At 40.7% G+C, this 18,589-nt stretch overlaps 3 protein-coding genes across 3 annotated transcripts; 1 reads left to right on the forward strand and 2 right to left on the reverse strand.

Moving 5' to 3' along the window:
- Positions 1–4,012: 4,012 nt before the first annotated feature.
- LOC308121843 (odorant receptor 131-2-like) lies at positions 4,013–4,981 on the reverse strand (the record flags this gene model as incomplete). The annotated part of the gene is made up of 1 exon (XM_080483369.1): positions 4,013–4,981. One exon carries the CDS (start codon positions 4,979–4,981, stop codon positions 4,013–4,015), a length of 969 nt encoding a protein of 322 aa, XP_080339495.1.
- Positions 4,982–6,974: 1,993 nt separating this feature from the next.
- On the reverse strand, positions 6,975–11,995 carry ppme1 (protein phosphatase methylesterase 1). The gene is made up of 14 exons (XM_080482888.1): positions 11,694–11,995; positions 10,827–10,920; positions 10,526–10,618; positions 10,352–10,409; positions 10,142–10,193; positions 9,673–9,827; positions 9,451–9,541; positions 9,187–9,252; positions 8,965–9,091; positions 8,746–8,875; positions 8,541–8,585; positions 8,157–8,221; positions 7,888–7,955; positions 6,975–7,710 (listed from the first exon to the last, which is right to left on the reverse strand). Exons 1-14 carry the CDS (start codon positions 11,777–11,779, stop codon positions 7,707–7,709), a joined length of 1,134 nt encoding a protein of 377 aa, XP_080339014.1. The 5' UTR covers positions 11,780–11,995; the 3' UTR covers positions 6,975–7,706.
- Positions 11,996–14,749: 2,754 nt separating this feature from the next.
- LOC308121584 (dicarboxylate carrier UCP2-like) lies at positions 14,750–17,807 on the forward strand. The gene is made up of 8 exons (XM_080482895.1): positions 14,750–14,875; positions 15,120–15,229; positions 15,464–15,602; positions 15,722–15,929; positions 16,018–16,215; positions 16,303–16,404; positions 16,535–16,715; positions 16,807–17,807. Exons 3-8 carry the CDS (start codon positions 15,477–15,479, stop codon positions 16,919–16,921), a joined length of 930 nt encoding a protein of 309 aa, XP_080339021.1. The 5' UTR covers positions 14,750–14,875; positions 15,120–15,229; positions 15,464–15,476; the 3' UTR covers positions 16,922–17,807.
- Positions 17,808–18,589: the final 782 nt, after the last annotated feature.

Below are 18,589 nucleotides of genomic sequence, written 5' to 3' on the forward strand. Positions count from 1 at the left end.
AACGGCCATTAATCGTGGCTCTAATGGAACCTCCCTCTGGAGGAAGAGCCTATTCCTATACACATTACGTCATCTCTGTTGATAACCCGACAAGTATTGATTCCTCAAATCACTTTGGTGTTTTTTTCTTGTTTTTTTTAAATCCCGGCATTCCCGATTAATTAATCTGTCTCTTGTCAAAAAACAGTATGAATTCAGTCTGTTCTGTCTGTTTTTTCCTCTAATCGAGGATTTTAAATCACTAAAGGCTTCCCAATACAAAAAAAAAAGTTGGTAATCATGCAGAATAAATTAAGACATCATGTAAACACGTAACCTGTATTTTCTTCTAATTTATTGACAAACTGAAATGTTTTTCGAATGCTCAAATAAAAAAAACAACTTGACATCATTTTCATGCAAACTGACATAATTGAACTGCAATAATTCATATAAAATGGCTTCAACTATTAAAGTAGCTTCTCTAAGCCCAGTCTGGGAAAGTCAGGTACAGTAGATAATAGATGTTTGCATGGATGGGCGCAATGAATAGATGAATGAAGTCCCATTAAATTGTGGTATGTGGCCTGTAGGTGGCATGCCATAGTAGAGTAAACTCCAGAATGAATAGTAGCATTAGTTTTGTCTTCATCCAGTTCAGTTTTACTATTTCCACAATCCTCTTTAAAAGCCTTGCATATTCATTGTATAGCCTGTTGCTGTGAGTGCATGTCTGTGTGTGCTTTGTCTCTTTATCCAAGGAGTCATATATTTTACCAGAGGCCAGCAGAGAGAATAGGTGATGTCAAGAGTGGATGTCTCCATGTGGTCTGTTTATGATGTGCTGTGCCACCCTCACCTCCAGCTGCAGGTCCTTCCTGTTCTCAGCTGGGGAACCGCACAGTGCACAAATGGGCCTGGAGGTTCTCCATGGCTGACCATTAGAAATTGATCAGGGTAACATACATGTTCTCATGAATGATCCTTGAAAATAAATACATGAATAAAATCATGGTCTTGAATTCAAAACAATGGCTGAACACCAACGATTTGAAAAACCAACATAAATGTCAGACGTGGCTGCTGTCACTTAAATTTAAGATAATAGTGGCAATCTTTGCAAAATGAATGTGGGTGGGATGAAGTGAAAGTTGGAGGCGAAGCACAAAACTCACCCCCCTCCATTCTTCCTGCTGACAGATAGCTAACCAGGTCAGTGCTTTAATTTGAGTCACAGGGGATACAATTACTCTCTCACCATCCCATTCATCTGTTATATTACAGTGCAATTGTTGGTGCACATCCATGTACGTGTGAGCATAACAGTATCTCTTTGAAACTACTTTGAAATGTCTGCACTGTGAGTTGGACAAACACATGAAAGCTTTGTTTGAGGCAATGAAAATGCTGAAAAAGGGTGTAGTTCCATTAGTTTTTTATTTATTTATTTATTTTGACATCATGAATTTCCCTGATGAAACATCTCACAGGGCTTCATAATTTAGAAACAGACTTTCCCATCAATTATTCTGCTGTTGGTCTGATATCCCTATGCCAATGCTTTGATATTTTGCTTTCTTTCTTGATAATTTCTTACAAATAATTCCAGAAGATTTACAACTTGCAAACATTTATGTAAGGGAAAGTAAAACAGTTTTCTTTCCATCCTATCGTGCTTATTAACAAACAAGAAGTTTTCTGTCTGTTCATCTCTTTTCTGGAGGTGCAGAAATACCAGAGCGGTCTCAAAAGGTTGACCTGCTCCCTTTGTGGAGTGAAAACAAGTCCTGAAGAACATATCTGCATTTAATAAAGCAAAGCAACGGAATCAATTTCCTGGTGGAGGATGTGAAGTGATTCTGTGATGTGTTTTGTGATGATGATAACAGCCCTTCCCTCTCAGCCAAAGCCTCTCTCCGTCACCAGGTACTCTCACGCTCCGGAATGTTTTTCAGCCCTTTAAGTGTCTTTCATGAAGGCCAGAGAGGGACTGAGGGGGCTTCAAGCTTGTGCTGGAGTAAAGATCGGTTAAATTAGTCCACCTCCCGCTCACATGCTCCTTTTATTCTGGGAGTCACCACCTCCCTTCTTGTTTACCCACATAAATTGTTCCCTCTCCCTACAGAATGTTTTATTCCTGCCATCTACACAAGTGGTCATCTGCTCGGTGGGAAAAAAAAAAAAAAAAAAAAAAAAAGTGCTGTTGGGGAATCTGTTGATAATAGCATCTGTTGCTGTTTAGGACATTATCTTAAACCAATTTAAATATCGCAAACATGCAGACTGTTCCCAATATCTACATTTATGAGCTTGAAATACAAACACAGACTTTAAATTAATGGGCTTCAGTTTGAGTCGCTCTTTGTAAAATCATTTCCAAACCAAAGGTGACATCTGCTGGCCACAGGGACACACTCTTAAATCTGGAGCTCAAATCACTCAATTCGTACTGTAACCCAATTACTTTTTGCACATTTATCATGACGTGTGTCACAAGAGATTTTACAAACAATGGACAAACACAATGACCAGTTATAACTTTTTCAATCTCATGAGAACATTTCTGAGCCAACGTCAAAACTTAGTTTGTTTTACCTGTTTTCTTTTTTGTTACAGAGAGAATATTTTTTGTGAAATGATCAGAATATTCAGTAATTCATTGTTTGAGCACCGCTAAACACCTGCACCATTCAGGGACCATATAGTCCAGCTTTATTTCAACAAAGTGTCTGAAACATACAAGTCAGCTTTGACAACTCCATATATGTAGCTATAGGGGAAGATGCGGTGTGGCATCAACTTTCAATTAAAAAATACATATAAACCTTTTCAATTTGTGTTGGAAGCACAAACAAATAAGCATAATTTCCTTCTTATATCTTAAGAATATTAAATACCAAATCCACCTTGTGCAAAATGTAAAAGCCACTCGATCGTGGGGATGGTTGTCCCGGTGTTATTTCAGAGAAAAGTAAAGAAAAAAAAAAAAAAAGGGAACCTTCTTTAAAAACGTTACTTTGACATAATTTCATCGTCATGACAGAGCAAGTAAAGACCAACCAACTGAAAAAAGATGCATTTGCCTCACTGCTGAACCATTGGTGCAGGTTACTTCTGACGGAACATTTCACTGTTTGGTTTCTAACAGCGCCCTCTAGTGGGTAAGATATAATGAACGTGAAAACTAACTCCATTCTCCCCTACACTTAGTTTTAGCACAAAGATGAAAAACAAATATTTAGGAATCTTGATATAGAAAAACACAATGACTTTTAAATTATTTAGTCATCAATTAAGTACAAGCCTTTTTCTCCTTAACATATATTTTCTGAGTAATATTTAATCAAATTATAAGTGTCAAAAACAAACTAGACGGCAACTTGTCATAATAACTTCATGTATTATGACAGAAAATAGTTACTGTTTAGTCACGTAAAAAATTGTCTTTGTCATTCCATACTTCTGATATCATGTTCTGAAAAACACCTTTATATTTAGAAACATGAATAAGTTAGTATTTTGCAGAATCATATGCTCGATTTAAAATCATGTAATTACAGAAATCTAAGACAATTCATCTTCATTTGGGAGAGTTTATCATGAGATATCTGTTAATATAAAACATATACACCAACTTCAGGAGCAACATGTGATGTTTGTTTAATAACCAACTACTCTGCTCTGCTGCAACATCAAATATACACATTTGTCTTTGGCTCCAGACAGACCCAAGATAACAATAAAACCTGAGTTTAGAAAACCATCATGAGAAGAACTTTCAGTTTTTTTTAAAGGTAATTTTTCCACTCAGATTTCACTTTAACATGAATAAGTTGCAGCCTTTTGAAAATTAGACACTGTCTGCAATCATCTGGCACTACAAAATGAAACCAGCATCAGGTTCAGATTTCATTTTTATCATTAAATCAGAATCTTGTATTATTTAACCCGTCAATGGATATCATACACTAACATAATTCACAGGGAGCAATTTCATTCACCTTATTGTTAAAGTCAATAAAGACCCACAGAGTCATTCCACAATAATCACTGTGTTTGAGATATCAGGTTTAGAAAAGGGATGAACGGTGGATTTAAAGCCAAAAGTGAAATAGTACTTGAACACACGGCTGAAGGTTGGATCTCTGAGGCCGTATACGAGAGGACTCAAAAACTTTGGAAAAACGAGTAGACCTATAAAGAGGACGTATTGAACGTGTGGAGCCTGCTCAGACTTGCGCTGGTTGCTGGAGCTGATCAAGCCAAACAGAGTGGAGGTCAGGCACAGGCACAACTGAAACAGATGCAGCAGCACCGTCTTATGCGCTTTAGTGTTGCAGACGGTGGAAGAGGCCGACTTCACAGTAACTAAAATTGCAATGTAGGTATAGATGATAATTACACTCACAAACACAAAAAGCACGATGGTGAAAACCCTCTCCAAGCTCAGGTATATTTGTAGACGGAAAACACTGTGTTTGCTGCAGACCGTGTTGAAAACAGAAGCTTTGTTCTCCAAACTGATGAAGAGGAAAAGCCGTGTGACCGATTCCAGGGAGGCCAGCACCCACATAACTGTGATGGCGATGCCCGTCGCCCTGGGCGTGGCCACGCTGGGATGTCTCAGCGGAAAACAAATGGCGACATATCTCTCCAAAGACATCAGAGCAAGGATGAGGGGCGACATCTGAAGAGAGACGGTCGCCGTCAGTAAGACTGTGACACACACGTAGCTGATCATCCTGACCATGGTCAAAGCCAAGATGTACAGCATCATGGTCGCCGCCAGCTGGAGAGAGTCAGTCAAGAGCAAGTGGCCAAACAGGACGTATCGGGATGACTCCAGCAGGACAGGCTTTCTCAACAGGGCGAACATCATGACAGCGTTTACATAGAGAAAGAAGAAGCAGGGCAGCAAAGACAGCACAGCCTTGACCGGGTCATTAGGTATTACCTGTATTTCTGTTGTCACATTCATGACCGACGTCTCCGTAAGAGACATAACGCACACAGACGCATGAGACTGAGCCCACAACAAAATAATGATACAGTCCTGCTGTGAGGTTTGTACAGGATTTAGTCAAACATCTGGGAAAGAAATGAGAGGAACAAGATGCTCAAACAAAGCTCCACAAGGTAACATGAAGAATCATCTAATCAAGCAGAACACATCTACTACTTACAAATCACTGGCTCAACCTGGCTTCATTTGCCAAATGACGTTTCAAGAGAGCGGTCTGTGGAGAGAACTAACCTTCAGCACATCACGCCCTTTTATCAGGGATCTTAGTCTTGACATCATCGTTCACTTTAGTGCCCCGACCAGTCAAAACTCAGTTGCATCACTTAATTTGTGTTTCCATGTACTTTTTTTTTTTTTTTTTTTTTTTTTTTAAAGGAGGCACAATTGTTGAGCCAAGCTGCAAAAGTTAGAGCAGTTTAATATCACTTTGAGAACTTTTATCATTCATCTTTACAGCTTCATCCAACTTAGGGTCACCGGGGCCTCGAGCTGATCCCGGCTGGTTATGAGAGAAGGCGGAGTGGAAGCTGGACAGGTCACCACTCCGTCACAGTTCAAACACAGACACTCACATTCTCACCTGCAGGCAATTTAAAGTCCACAATGATCCTCAAACACACGTCTTTTGACTGATTACCTTGAAAATGCATTAATGGGGGAAAAACACAAACTCACCACAGACCGGCACTGTGCAGCACCTTCTGCTTAGTTGATGTTGTTTATTGGCTTTGAGGTGTGTGATAGCTATTTTATGTAAAATATTAAAAGATCATTAGGACTGAGGTTATCCGGGCTGGGTTAAGTCACAAGCAGGCCTGAATCCAACAACAGATAAAGTGTATTTTGTGTGACGCTTTAAGAGAAAATATTTTTATATCTTTAAAATATTTCCTCAAAACAAAACGAAAAAACACAGACACATAAAAATAAGTTTTCTTTCATGTAGTGTACCTCCATTAGCATTAGCTTTACTCCGGTTTGCTCACACACCCCAAAAACATATATTTAAGGTTAATTGCTGATTCTAAATTGCCTGTAGGTGTGAATGTGACTGTGTCTCAGTGTGACCTGTCCAGGGTCGTCCATAGTTAGCTGGGATCGGCTGTTGCCCCTGGCAACCCTAAGGAGGGTAAAGTTACAGAAGGTGGGAACTCTAAAGGACAACTAATACGAGCATGACCCTTGACCCCTAGTTGCTCGCCGGTCACATCACTGAGTCAGCCCACCACTGCGAGTAGGTGTAGCCAAGGTTAACTATGAATTAGATGGAGTAAATAGAGAAATATGTAGCTCCCCAATGGAACTGATAAAGTATATCGTCTTTTTTCTTAGTTTTCACTGCTTCAGCTGTCCCATGGTGCTTTGAACTGTTGGCAGGAGCCGCCATACAAAACGCTTTACCTCCATTAGGAGCAATTTGGGGTTCAGTTTCTTGCCCAAAAACATAAGAAAATTAAGCAATATGTGGAATCAAAACCATCAACTTTGGGATGGGAAGGAAATCCTTGATTGACTTAGTCCCGTTACATTGTTCAGTGTTCATCGTTAGTCAACAAGCCTGACGGTGACAGGAGAGAGGTGGTCGCTGCGCCTGAACCCACCAACACTGCACAGCTGTGGATGACAGTTATTCGGGCTGAAGTTCTGTGAATTGCAGCCATTGACTGAGAAACGGTGCAAAGAAAGAAAGCATTTGCTTGTGTTGTTATACTCAAGTTTCGTAACTAATGTAGAGTTAAATTTAATCTATCTGAATTTGTCACGTTCAGTCTTTGTGTAAAAGATGCTATTAAAGCTCCTTCTCATTACACGACAGCATTGTTTACAGAAAAACAGAATGATCTCAGAGGTTTCGGTCCTTCAGGACATCAATTACACTTCATTAATAATTGACCTGTTTACATGACACGTCTCGTCGAAAGTGTTAATCCATGGAGGGACAATTAAAACTCACTTTTGTTTTGTTTTTTTTAATTCCTTTGAGTAAATCAGGCACATGCAGGTGAGATGAAGTTTTAGTAACTGCTCACGTGTAGCTGAAATAGTCACATCTAGGGCGAGAAATGTTTAACACAAACTGTGATATTTTGAGATTGTAGTTGTTTTTAAAGAAAACAACAAACAAAATGGCATATCATGCTGAATTATAGTTACAAGATAAAAATAAATGCTGGAGCCTTTTTCTGTGACGCACCTCTCCCAAAAAGGTTTGAATTTATTGTCAGAAAATTATTCAGAATGGAAATGTTTACATACTAAAATAAAAAAAACATCAATTAACACATTTATTGCCCACACCATAAACCGTTTTTTTTTTAATATGAGCCAACAAGTTGTCATTTTTAAAGTACTTCTGTAATCTTTGAAGGAGACGAAGCAGCTTTAAATGCTTGGAGATCGTTATTGGCGGCATCCATCTTTAATTGTCACCGGAATTCAAACATTGAAAACACTCAATAACATTGACGCAATCACTCCGAAATATTTAAATAAGAAAAGAATCATTTTTTCAGACAAAAAGAAAGAAAGAAAAAAAAGAAAAGATGAATTTCAAGAAAAATAAGGCAAAACTAAAAGGCAAATATCTACATAACAAAAGCAACATGAGAAGGTAACAATAACAATGAGTTGTTAAATTTAACAATAATGTTGATGAATCTTGAAAGATTTCTTCTACAGCTGCTGGCTTGATTCTGAGAGGGAATTAGCTGTGGGAAGATTAAAAAAATAAATAAAATAAAGAAGAGTAGTAGGATTATTAGTCCATCCCTTTGCAAATGAATATCAAATGTTATGAGATGCTATTTTACAAGTTTCCCTTTAAACCTCCAGAATTCCACACAAGTACTGTTATTCATACTGGAGATCAATAAAAGTCCACTCACCACAGGTATCCCTCTTTAAACTCAGTGAATTTGTGCCGGACCATAAATGTTGCTAGAGCGTCTGCTACCTGCAGATCACACACGATCCGATTAAAAACACACGCGTTGATGGCACTCTCCCGTGCAAACAAACAAAACCACGTGTAGGGTTGAATTCTTTTGCTTGTGTGTGTGTAACATCTACCACCGCTCACAAGGTTTAGGAGTGCAGGAAGACTCGCATAGTGACACTGAAGAACAATACATCAAGTCGGATGAGAAGTGCTTACTTTATCAGGAGCGTCCTCATGAACAGCGTGGCCGCACTGAGGGAGAACCTGCATCTGAAACTTCCCTGGGCACGGAAACACAAAACATTTTCTTTGAGTTACAATTCCAAAAAAAAGATGGGAAACGGAGTAAAAATGTGTTGAAAAGAAGAAGAAACAATAAGCAAAGACAGTTTGTTAGTTATGCACGGAAGAAAACATACGTCACAAATTAATTCTTTCGTGTTACAATTCCCTTAAAAACCTTTTTATGAAGATAATAACCAGGAGAAATCCATGTGTGACTGGTAAAAAAAAGTTTTCACTTTTCAACATGTGATATGTTGTTTATGTTAAACTTTTTTTGCGGGGGGGGACTTGGAATGAAAATTTGGCTTGACTGACCTTGCATCTGTCCAATAGTAAGGTCTTTGTCGAGCCTGTCCACTCCTGCAGATGGAACAAGTCACTGGTGAAATTGTGCAGTCAATCGCTGAGAAAATGTTTATCATTTGCGTTGATCAATACAAGTAGGACTGCCACGGACTTGCGATTACTGCAACTACCTAAAAGCAATGCAAACTCTTTGTGGGGAAGTTTGAGGTCGAACCTGCGAGCAGGAGCAGTTTTGGCACCGGGCTGGTGAGGAAGAGGGCAGACAGTCCTCTGAACCAGCCCTCCCAGTATTTTTCCGTCTTTGACAGCTCAACTCGCCAGGTGAAGATGCTCTCTTTTTTAATCTGTAGATGGAAGACGTGAGAAGATTAGAGCAACAGCGCAATCTCTTGCCAGCTCAAAGACATCAGCAGGGTAGATGAGGAGGCGGAACCTCTTGTTCGTCTTCCTTCATCCTTTTCTTGTTGGATTCTTCCTCGGCCTCTTCATCCTCCTCCTCTTCAATAATACCTTCTCCAATGCTGTTGGAGACCCCTGAACCGCTGGTGGACTCCTCGCATCTGTGCACGTCAGGGCGGAACAAGGAAAAACTCTCGTTGAAAGAGTCAAACACACAGAGGACTTTACTTAAGGACAGGAAACCGTGCAGACATACTTTTTCACCTGACCTCCCATTGACACTCGCGCAGACTCGATGTTTCGGATCTGCCCACTTTTTACACTGGAAATAAAGATGAGAAACAAGTTGGAGGAGATTGTGTACAAAAAGAGATTGATGGTAATAAAGTGTGTGAGGATAGAAATCCCAGATCTCAGAAGGGAGACAGTCAAGTGAAAAGAACTCCGGCAGCAGGTTAACTCAACAAAGCTCGGTCATATTCGAGTAAAGACACGTATCAAATTCCCATGTGATGCTCACCTCCACTCAATGGCATTCTCCAGAGATTTAAATGTCTTTGGCCGACTTCTTAGGAAATTCTGCATACTGTTCAAAGCATCCATTGCTGTACCTGAACGACATTATCAATGATTGTGAAACACAGTGATGGAATTTAACCACGACCTTAAATATTCCAAGCTTACAAAGGGAAACAAATGCAAATATAAAAACAAACGTCATGCACTTTACTTCAGAACTTACCCTCAACCACGTCGATGACACAGAGACCGAGCAGGGACGGTACATGATTAGCTGTGGCTGTGTGAACAGCAATGGCTCCGCCCATGCTGTGTCCAATAATCATGATGGGAGGAGGGTTCTCGCCATAGAGAGCCTCCACCACTTTTCCAATATCCCTTATAAAAAAAAATTGACACAATTTTATCATGTGGAAGTATCATTGCGTTCAGGTTGATAATCCAGTAAGAAATGACCTTTTGTTTTTCCAGTGTCCAGTGAGCAATCCACATGTTAATACCCACTAGAGACTTTAAAGACCTTTATTCTTTTATAAAAAATAAGATGCTGAGATATGCTGTATCTAAATAAGCGTCACAACTTCTAATATCTGCTGTCCTTAAAGGCCAGTATGATCATCACCATTATATGACGCAAAACTACGAGCAGTTGTTCAATCATTTTTTATTTCTACAATGTACATACAACTTACTTGGCCATCGTGTCTGCAGAGAGATCTTCAGGATTTTTCACTTTGGTGTCGCCTGCAGGTGAAAAGAGAGACACCAATTTGCCGTAATTCTGTTTCAAATACATGATTGTGTGAAGAATGAACTGCCAAATACGTCAGAGAGATATCCCGTCATTTCTTATGTAGCGATTTAATCAAAACACTTGCAAGCATGCAGCTTCCTATATTTACCATGAGCTCGAAGGTCCATAGCCACGACCCTGCAGTTGATCCTGTTGTAAATAACCGCCTCCAAAAACAAATATGAAAAAACATGTTAATTGGTCTGCAGGAAATCCTTTGCAATAAAGTAACAGTACTTCACACTACACAAGTGAGAAAATTAGCTCTAATTATAATACTTACAGTAAACACTGCCCAGGAAAGTGCAGAATGACCTCCTCCATGGAGCAGGAGCAGCACTGGACCATGGGAGCCACTGCAGTAAATTCTGAAAATGTTCAAGGCAGTCAAGGAAAACCACAACTAAAATAGGTGCAGCCAAGCAAATACACTGTTTAAACCGGTTCATTAACGTTAAATATAAAAGTTGAAATTATTGGTCAATCGTTGATAAAACTATGTATGTAAAGTAAAAAGGGCCATCTTTATTATTTCTGGTTGTACATGTTGAAACTCGTAAAGACAGACAACAATTCAAGGATATATCTTTGCCATTTTCATTTTCCACTTCGACATCCTCCATCGTTTCGAAATACTGACTCCAGGGCAGGGGGGAGAAATCTCTCTTTCGTCCAGGTCTGTGTAGAAACAAAAGGCAAAACGTAAACTTTCCAGGTCCGGTGTCATTCTGTTAGAAGACGTGAGAAACATTATCCTGCAATTCACACACAAAAAAAACTCTCTTCCCTGTGTATCTATTAGAAAGGGCAAAGTTTGTGGTCACACGCTGCAGTAGTTAGGAGGAATTTTTAAATGAATGAACTTTGGAAAATGGGCTGGAAGATAAGAGCTGTAATCCCAAAACAGAAGCAGGATATTTTTGTTTATCTGTGTTGTTCACTTAGGCATTTATTTCTCTTTGTATCTGAAACTAAACTCTGGTGTGATGTTCCCCTGCTGTGTTGACTTTACTTCTGTCTTACTTCACAATTACACAAACCTGTGAGTAATGTTGTTGTTGTTTGTGATTAAAACGACTTTAACAAGGAGAAAACAGATTTTGGATGAGCCAAAGTCTCCAATGTAAATACTGTGCAGAAGGACACTGGAGATGACACAAACCCTGCAAACCACAACAGTTATGCAGAGATGCAATACCTTAGAATACTGCGGATTAAGATGATTTTAAACTGGTGTGACCAGGTGAACCAGTGTTGTGAAGCACAGCACTGACTGATGGGCCAAACTGTGTGCAGCTAACGTAGCCTGGCTATCGCACCCACTTCTACTGTGAAGTCACGATTTCACTTTCAGGAGCATTAAATCAACTTTCGTTGAACTAGATGTCAATAAACATGTTTAAGAAGCCTCCCGTTGCAGACGTTACATTGCCAGTGAGACGCTAACTTACCCCATTTTCATTTTGGAGCTGGATTGAAATCCACCTGCCATGGGGGGTCTGGAGGCTAACAGGTTCAAATGCAGCTGCTTCTCCATGTCGTCAGAACTCGGCTCGGTTTAACGCCCCGGTCTCTCCACTCCGCTGCATATGATTCGTTTCCACTCCTGCGACGAATGTTAGACAGACATTTGGGGAAATTGCGTTTGGCTAACAAGCTAATGGCTAGCAGTCTTCTTCTGCTGCTGTGTTTGCGGCTGCAATTAGAGGCGCTCCATTTCTTCCTCGACGTTTGTCTGAGATCGTGTGTTGGTGAATGCACGTGGAAGCATTACTGCCACCTACCGGCAACTAGTATTTACGACAGGAGGGCAAATGCAAGGCTCACCCTGAATGAGAATAAACGTTCACATGTTGGAGGAGACTCATACGTTATTGACAATAGTTTAACATGGCAGGACATACATTCGGAAATTTTGTTTATTTATGTTCATCTCGATTTGTTTCATCATTTGTGAACATATCAATCATGTTTCATGTTCGATTCCCCATCTGTCCGTATATTGAATTGTTCCTGAGCAAGACAAACCCAGTCACCGTACAATTTACAGCGAAAACATTTTTCATCAACAACTGGAGAGACATGACACATTAGAAATGAGATTTGACTTGGAGAAGTAAAGAATTCAATGCTATCACAAACAAGTGAGAAAAAGAAACTGTTCCTACCTCAAGATGAGGTTCTTAGATATTTGATTTCTGCTTTGGTTTACATGTTTCAGCTTACTTCAGACCAGTGGTATATCTTGTTCACTATACATTTGTAAAACACAAGATGGCAGCAGCTTGTTCTTTACACATGCAGCTGAGGCAGGGTCACATACCTTACAGGAAGTTGACTCCATCCATCCACTCTCTATATTGAATCTTCTGGGTCACACTGACCTGGGTCAATCTCAGTCGACCACAGTGGGGATCAGGCTGCACCTCGGACAAGTTCCATCACAGAAACACACTCCAAAGTCTAACAGCACAAACATGTTGTTTGGGTTTTTTTTACTCTGCATTTTTCCACTGTGATATGATTGTACTGACGACTGTATTACTGTGCAGCTCAGAAGTTAATGCTTCATGGCAATGGTTATGTACAAACTTCAAATTTAGAATCTGTATAGTATACATGGCCAAGATAAGTGAAAGCAGGAAGTCCTTTGTCATTTGTCATGCAAAGAAAGCATATCACCGTTTACATTTTTTTAGGCAATTATCGACAATATGAAGAGGAAAATTCTAGGGATAAGAGTTTATCTTTGGGTTGTTTTGTTGTTGTTTTCGGGAAACTGCAGTCCTAAATATTCTTTGATCTGGCTGATCCACTGCTGTTCGGTGGAGAGATTTCAGAGACTTATGAAATCCACGCAAAAGGACAGAACAGATGAAAAGCGAATGACTAAAATCGGAAAAACAACAATGGCCTGATCACTGAGCAGTGGGGCTGCCTGGGAAGTTTTAGTCAGCCAGAATTAATTCCCAAACTTTTGTACAACATCCTGAGAAGACTTACTTTTCAGTTCCAGTGCCCATTTTTCACTTTTTCCCCACACATTATAAATATCTTGTTGGATCAGTGTGGCCTTCCTGCCCCATGTCCATAAAAAAAAAACCCTAACATGTAGGGCCTTGCACTGTGCTCCAATAACCTTTTGGTGACGCAGAGGCTGACTCTATTTATAGTGCAAGTTTTCCTTTTTTTCTTTATGAATAGTGTAATGGAGATGATCTGCTTCACAGCACTGTTTAAAGGTTCGTGGTATTCAGCAGGGCACTGCGGTGTGACGTCACACACTTTGCCAGCTCAGTGTCATTTTCAGGAGGTGTCTGGGGGAGGTCAGTGCCAGCTGGTTGAGGCTGGTCCACTGAGTTGTTTACACGTCTGAGTGAGTGCTTAAAGGTTACTGACACAGTGTTCTCAGGGAACAGTTTTTTTTAAAGAGGAAAGCAGGTGGTAAGAGGGGCTCCTGCTTACTTCTGCACAGCCCCTTCAGCGGTAGACACATCCATCGATCCATGTTAGATGTCAGTAAATCATCATTTATATTTTACTTTTGGAAAAGCAATTGTTTTGTAGAAAAATAAATGCATTCACACACATACATAAACGTATTAGGTGGAAAATGAAATAATTCAAGCGCATACGCGACATGAACATGTGATTTATTTTAAAAGTAGTTTTTAGCTGCACTCTGACAGATAATTGCAGGTGAAATATGAAGGTGTTTTTGCACAGTCAACAGTGTGACTCAACACGAGGCTTCTTGGGACCCTGACAGAGAACGGCGGTGGAAAATCACATGCTTCAAGAGGCGTGTTCACACAGGAGCCCAACACTTCATGCACAAAGCGTCTCCCCTCTCAAACTTTTTCCACTCGGCCTCCAGCCTGACTGATCGTGTTCCGAGTCTGTGTGCCCCCTCCCACCATGCTCAATGTATGGATTGGCTGAGAAAGCGTGGCGGTTCCAGAGCCGGGAACATGTTGTTACTTTTACGACAGGCAGGGAGGCGGGGCGAGGGAATTCCAAAAGCCCTTTGATGTAGATGGGGAGGGACGAGAGGGATGTTACCCAACAGAGGAACTCCTTTCAGGAAAGTTGAATGCCCCACATGAACATGCAGAGAATCCAGACAGGCCTCTTCACGTGATTGGCTGCATTTATCAGCCAATGAGAAAACACAATGTCACTGCAGAGAGCTGAGACGGAACCCGAGCACGTTGAAACAGAAATATTTTACATAAACAAGTTATGGTTAGAAAAAAAAGTTCATGATGATGTTGAAATACATTCAGAACAAAAGAACAACCTCACAATGCTTGGTTTGGAGAAATATTAAGAATGGTCTGTGCTTTTGTAGAGCCTACAAACACGCTATCATAATAACACCAGAAGGAACAGATCAACAAGTGCTCATGTATCCGACTGTACATCATAGCTGGTAAACATTCACATAACAGCTGTGCCAAAGTTGTTCGACTGCCCTGCAGTCATGTGCAGGAGAGAGTATATATTCAGAGGCTTCTTCCCAAGTCAGACAGTGAGCCAACAGCATGAGACGAGGACGCAAAAGGGACTAATCACTCAATGGATTTTTATTAAACCTTTCACTGGATTATAACATTCTTGGAAAATAAAGAAGGTAAATTTATGAATCAACATGATGGAAACCTTTCTGAAATTAGAAACCTTTTTTTATTGGTGTTTTTTAATATCCTGATTCACTCAATAGAAACAGTTTACAATGTGAAAAATACAAATACATTTTTTACAATGAATAGATGTTCTGCTGTACACGATCAGAACAATGTGCTACTTGCTCCTGATAATAAATCCACCCTGTCATCTCCTCACAAATAAAATGAAACATGCTTGTTTTCCCACAGAGCATTTGCACACTTGCTGGTCGGTTTATGGCCCAAAGTATTTCCACGACAGCACTTCCTCTGGAGAACGGTTTTACTTTTTGAGGAAACCTTCGTCACTGCACTGACAGGTATGCACAGCACTTTAACACACTTGAAATATCTCCTGTGTGCATTGTGTGACCTCCACACCAAGGCTTGACTGGGGTCAAGCATTAGTAAGTGTGAGAAAAAAAAAAAAAACGTAGAGTGCGTTCCATGTGTGTCTGTCTGAGGCTGAGAAATCTCTTCTAACGTGTTTGCTGTGGAGAGTTATATTCTGAGCAAATTGCATTAAGAGCATATCTTTCCGTTTATGTAATCAGTCCGATCATAGAAATGGTTGGCATGAAACCCAAAGACGTCGTGCCCTCTGCTGCTGTTAAATTCTTCGGAGCCGGCACCGCGGGCTGCATTGCTGATCTCATCACCTTTCCACTGGACACAGCAAAAGTCAGACTGCAGGTAAGATGCAATGTTCTAAACTTTATCTATATATATATTTTTTGTTTGCACTTTAAATCCAGATTTGATCAAATTAATATTATTCAGCTGCTAGAAATTCTTGACGTGCTCTTTGCCAGATTCAAGGAGAGTCCCAGAAAGCTGAAGGAGGAAATGCAGTCAAGTACCGGGGAGTGTTTGGTACCATCACGACCATGGTGCGCACAGAGGGGCCCAGGAGTCTCTACAACGGGCTGGTGGCAGGACTTCAGAGGCAGATGAGCTTCGCTTCAGTCCGTATCGGTCTCTACGACTCCATGAAGCAGTTCTACTCTCGAGGCACCGAGAGTGAGTTCCATGTCCCTCACAGTGAATGAACAAGGTCATTTTCTGTCGGACGACTTCACTGTGACTAACAACCCTATGTGCTGCGCAGGTGCTGGGATTGTCAGCCGACTCATGGCGGGCTGCACGACAGGAGCAATGGCCGTTGCTTTGGCACAACCGACCGACGTGGTGAAGGTGCGTTTCCAGGCCCAGGTCCGGCTCGCTGACGGTGGACGCAGGTACAACAGCACTTTGGACGCCTACAAGACGATTGCTCGAGACGAGGGCGTACGAGGCCTCTGGAAAGGTACGCGCTCTGCCTTTTGTTTGTGGCAAATTCGGAGGGAATCCAATTGCTCTTTTCTCATTTTTAAATCTGTTGCTTTTTTCCCAGGCTGCATACCAAATATCACTCGTAACGCAATAGTGAACTGTGCAGAGCTGGTGACCTATGACATGATTAAAGAACTCATCCTAAAGTACGACTTAATGTCAGGTGAGATAAAGATGCAGACGTCAAAATGATGAAAATGGCGAAATGTAATTTACTCTTGCAGGATTTGACTCGACTCCTGTCCCCCCCCCCCCCCCCCCCCCCCCCCACACACACACACACACACACACAGATAACCTGCCATGCCACTTCACAGCCGCTTTCGGTGCTGGATTCTGCACCACAGTTGTGGCTTCTCCTGTGGATGTGGTTAAAACACGGTTCATGAATTCAGGGACTGGTCAGTACAACAGCGCTCTCAACTGCACTCTCACGATGCTGAGAAATGAAGGACCCACAGCTTTCTATAAAGGGTAACTAGACACTGTGTCACATCTACACGATGATGAAATCCACACCTTCGAACACTTGTTCAACTTCGTTTCTCTCTTATACTCTTTTTAGGTTCATGCCTTCTTTTCTACGACTGGGATCCTGGAACATTGTCATGTTTGTATCATATGAACAAATTAAAAGAGGGATGACAAGAGCTCAACAGTATTGGGAGTCACCATTCTGACAGCAAGACGTCAGGATCGCACAGATTCAACAGCCTAACCAGCAGCACAGTGGTGGCGACTGGAAATCCATTGTGCAAGTTTAGACGCTCCAGAGAGACCTGAAGTCAACATGGCGCCTCTCGTCACAAAGCTAGTATGGCACAGAGGAGGACTCTGTGAGCTCTAAGAGCTTAAACATTTGCTGTAAAGACTTGTCGCAACTTCAATCTTGAGGTATCATCACATTATCAGGATGGAGCATCAAGAAATGCAATGAGCTCCTTCAGATGGAAAAGACAGACACTGAATGTTTAGGTAGAAGAGTTAAAGTTTTCCTCTTATTCACAAACAGACTCTAATCTTGATCGGCAAGCATAGTGGATAGCAAACTTTACAACAATGAAGTAATAAGGTAATGGGTGTTAGTAAGTGTAACTTTCTACATAAGCAAAAGTCAATCATGTACTTTACTGTATCTTTTGTATTATCAGCGTGCAAAGCTTCCCCTGGTTCCCTGGTGATGATAACATTGAAGTCCTGAGCTGGATAAGGCAGTATAGGAGACTGATGGATGGATGGATGGATGGATGGATGGATGGATGGATGGATGGATGGATGGAGGGATGATGTCCTTTGATGTGAATGTGAATTTTTGTCCAACCTTTCCATTCCGTCCATTGTTTACACGATCTGAGTTTTGTATAGTCGTGGGAGATGTAACGTTTAAGGTGACTGGCTGATTTATTGCTGGCCAATGAATCATTATTTTGCTTTTGTTTTATTTTATTAATAAATAAATGTTCATTATTATTTTCAGCTGTCATTTCCATTGTTTCTTATGTTGGTTGCTTAGCTCTCAAAGTACTCTTTTGTATGTCACATAATTGAAATAAACAGATGCATCTTATCACTGGAGTTGTAGGGAAGGTGTTGATATAAACTTGATTGTCGTGGGTTCAGGGGGAGTGGTGTTACGTATTCTAGCTTTAAATTCAACTTCACATCTTGTATTTGGTTATTAGGGTTGAACACAGTCACGTTTTGAAAGCCTCACAGTATTTGAAGTAAAACCTGCTCCGGTTGCTGTAGTTTAACAACAGGGCTCAGAAAGATACACAGGCACACCACCACATACAATTAACCATGCAGGACAACATGTACTCATGCGCGTCATCACATCCTTTCCAGTAACATTATCTTATAGATTACAACAATTTTTTTTCTCCATATTTGACCAAAGATGTGTTTTTCAGTATGATGTTGGTTGTTTCAGTGGGGCCCACCTCACTGATAAATGCAGGAAAAACCTGGAGCGTGTCTTTACAAAATGCTGCGGTGAGGTGATTACCGGTCCCAACATATGGCTCTAATTTGGCGCGCTGTGTACGACATGTTCTTGTGTTTTCATCATGACTCAGCAATCATTCTGAAAGCTCAACAACACCCAACGGAACTGCAAACAAGCGACTTTGAGCTATTTAGGAAAGGCAATTCTATAAATACAGCTTTCAAAATATATAAAAAAAAAACAAAAAAAAACAAAGAAATGAATGTTTTGTGTTTGTACATCTGAAGATACCATGTAAAGAAGAAAGTTCAATATGAAGTGAAGAGAATGAATCTGAACTTCAAATAGATTTGCCGTGACACAACAGACAAATACAAGACTAAGACGTTTGTGGCACAGG

The sequence above is a fragment of the Lipophrys pholis genome, assembly GCF_963383615.2.
Source record: "Lipophrys pholis genome assembly, chromosome: 16".
In the NCBI taxonomy this organism is placed as follows: Eukaryota; Metazoa; Chordata; class Actinopteri; order Blenniiformes; family Blenniidae; genus Lipophrys; species Lipophrys pholis.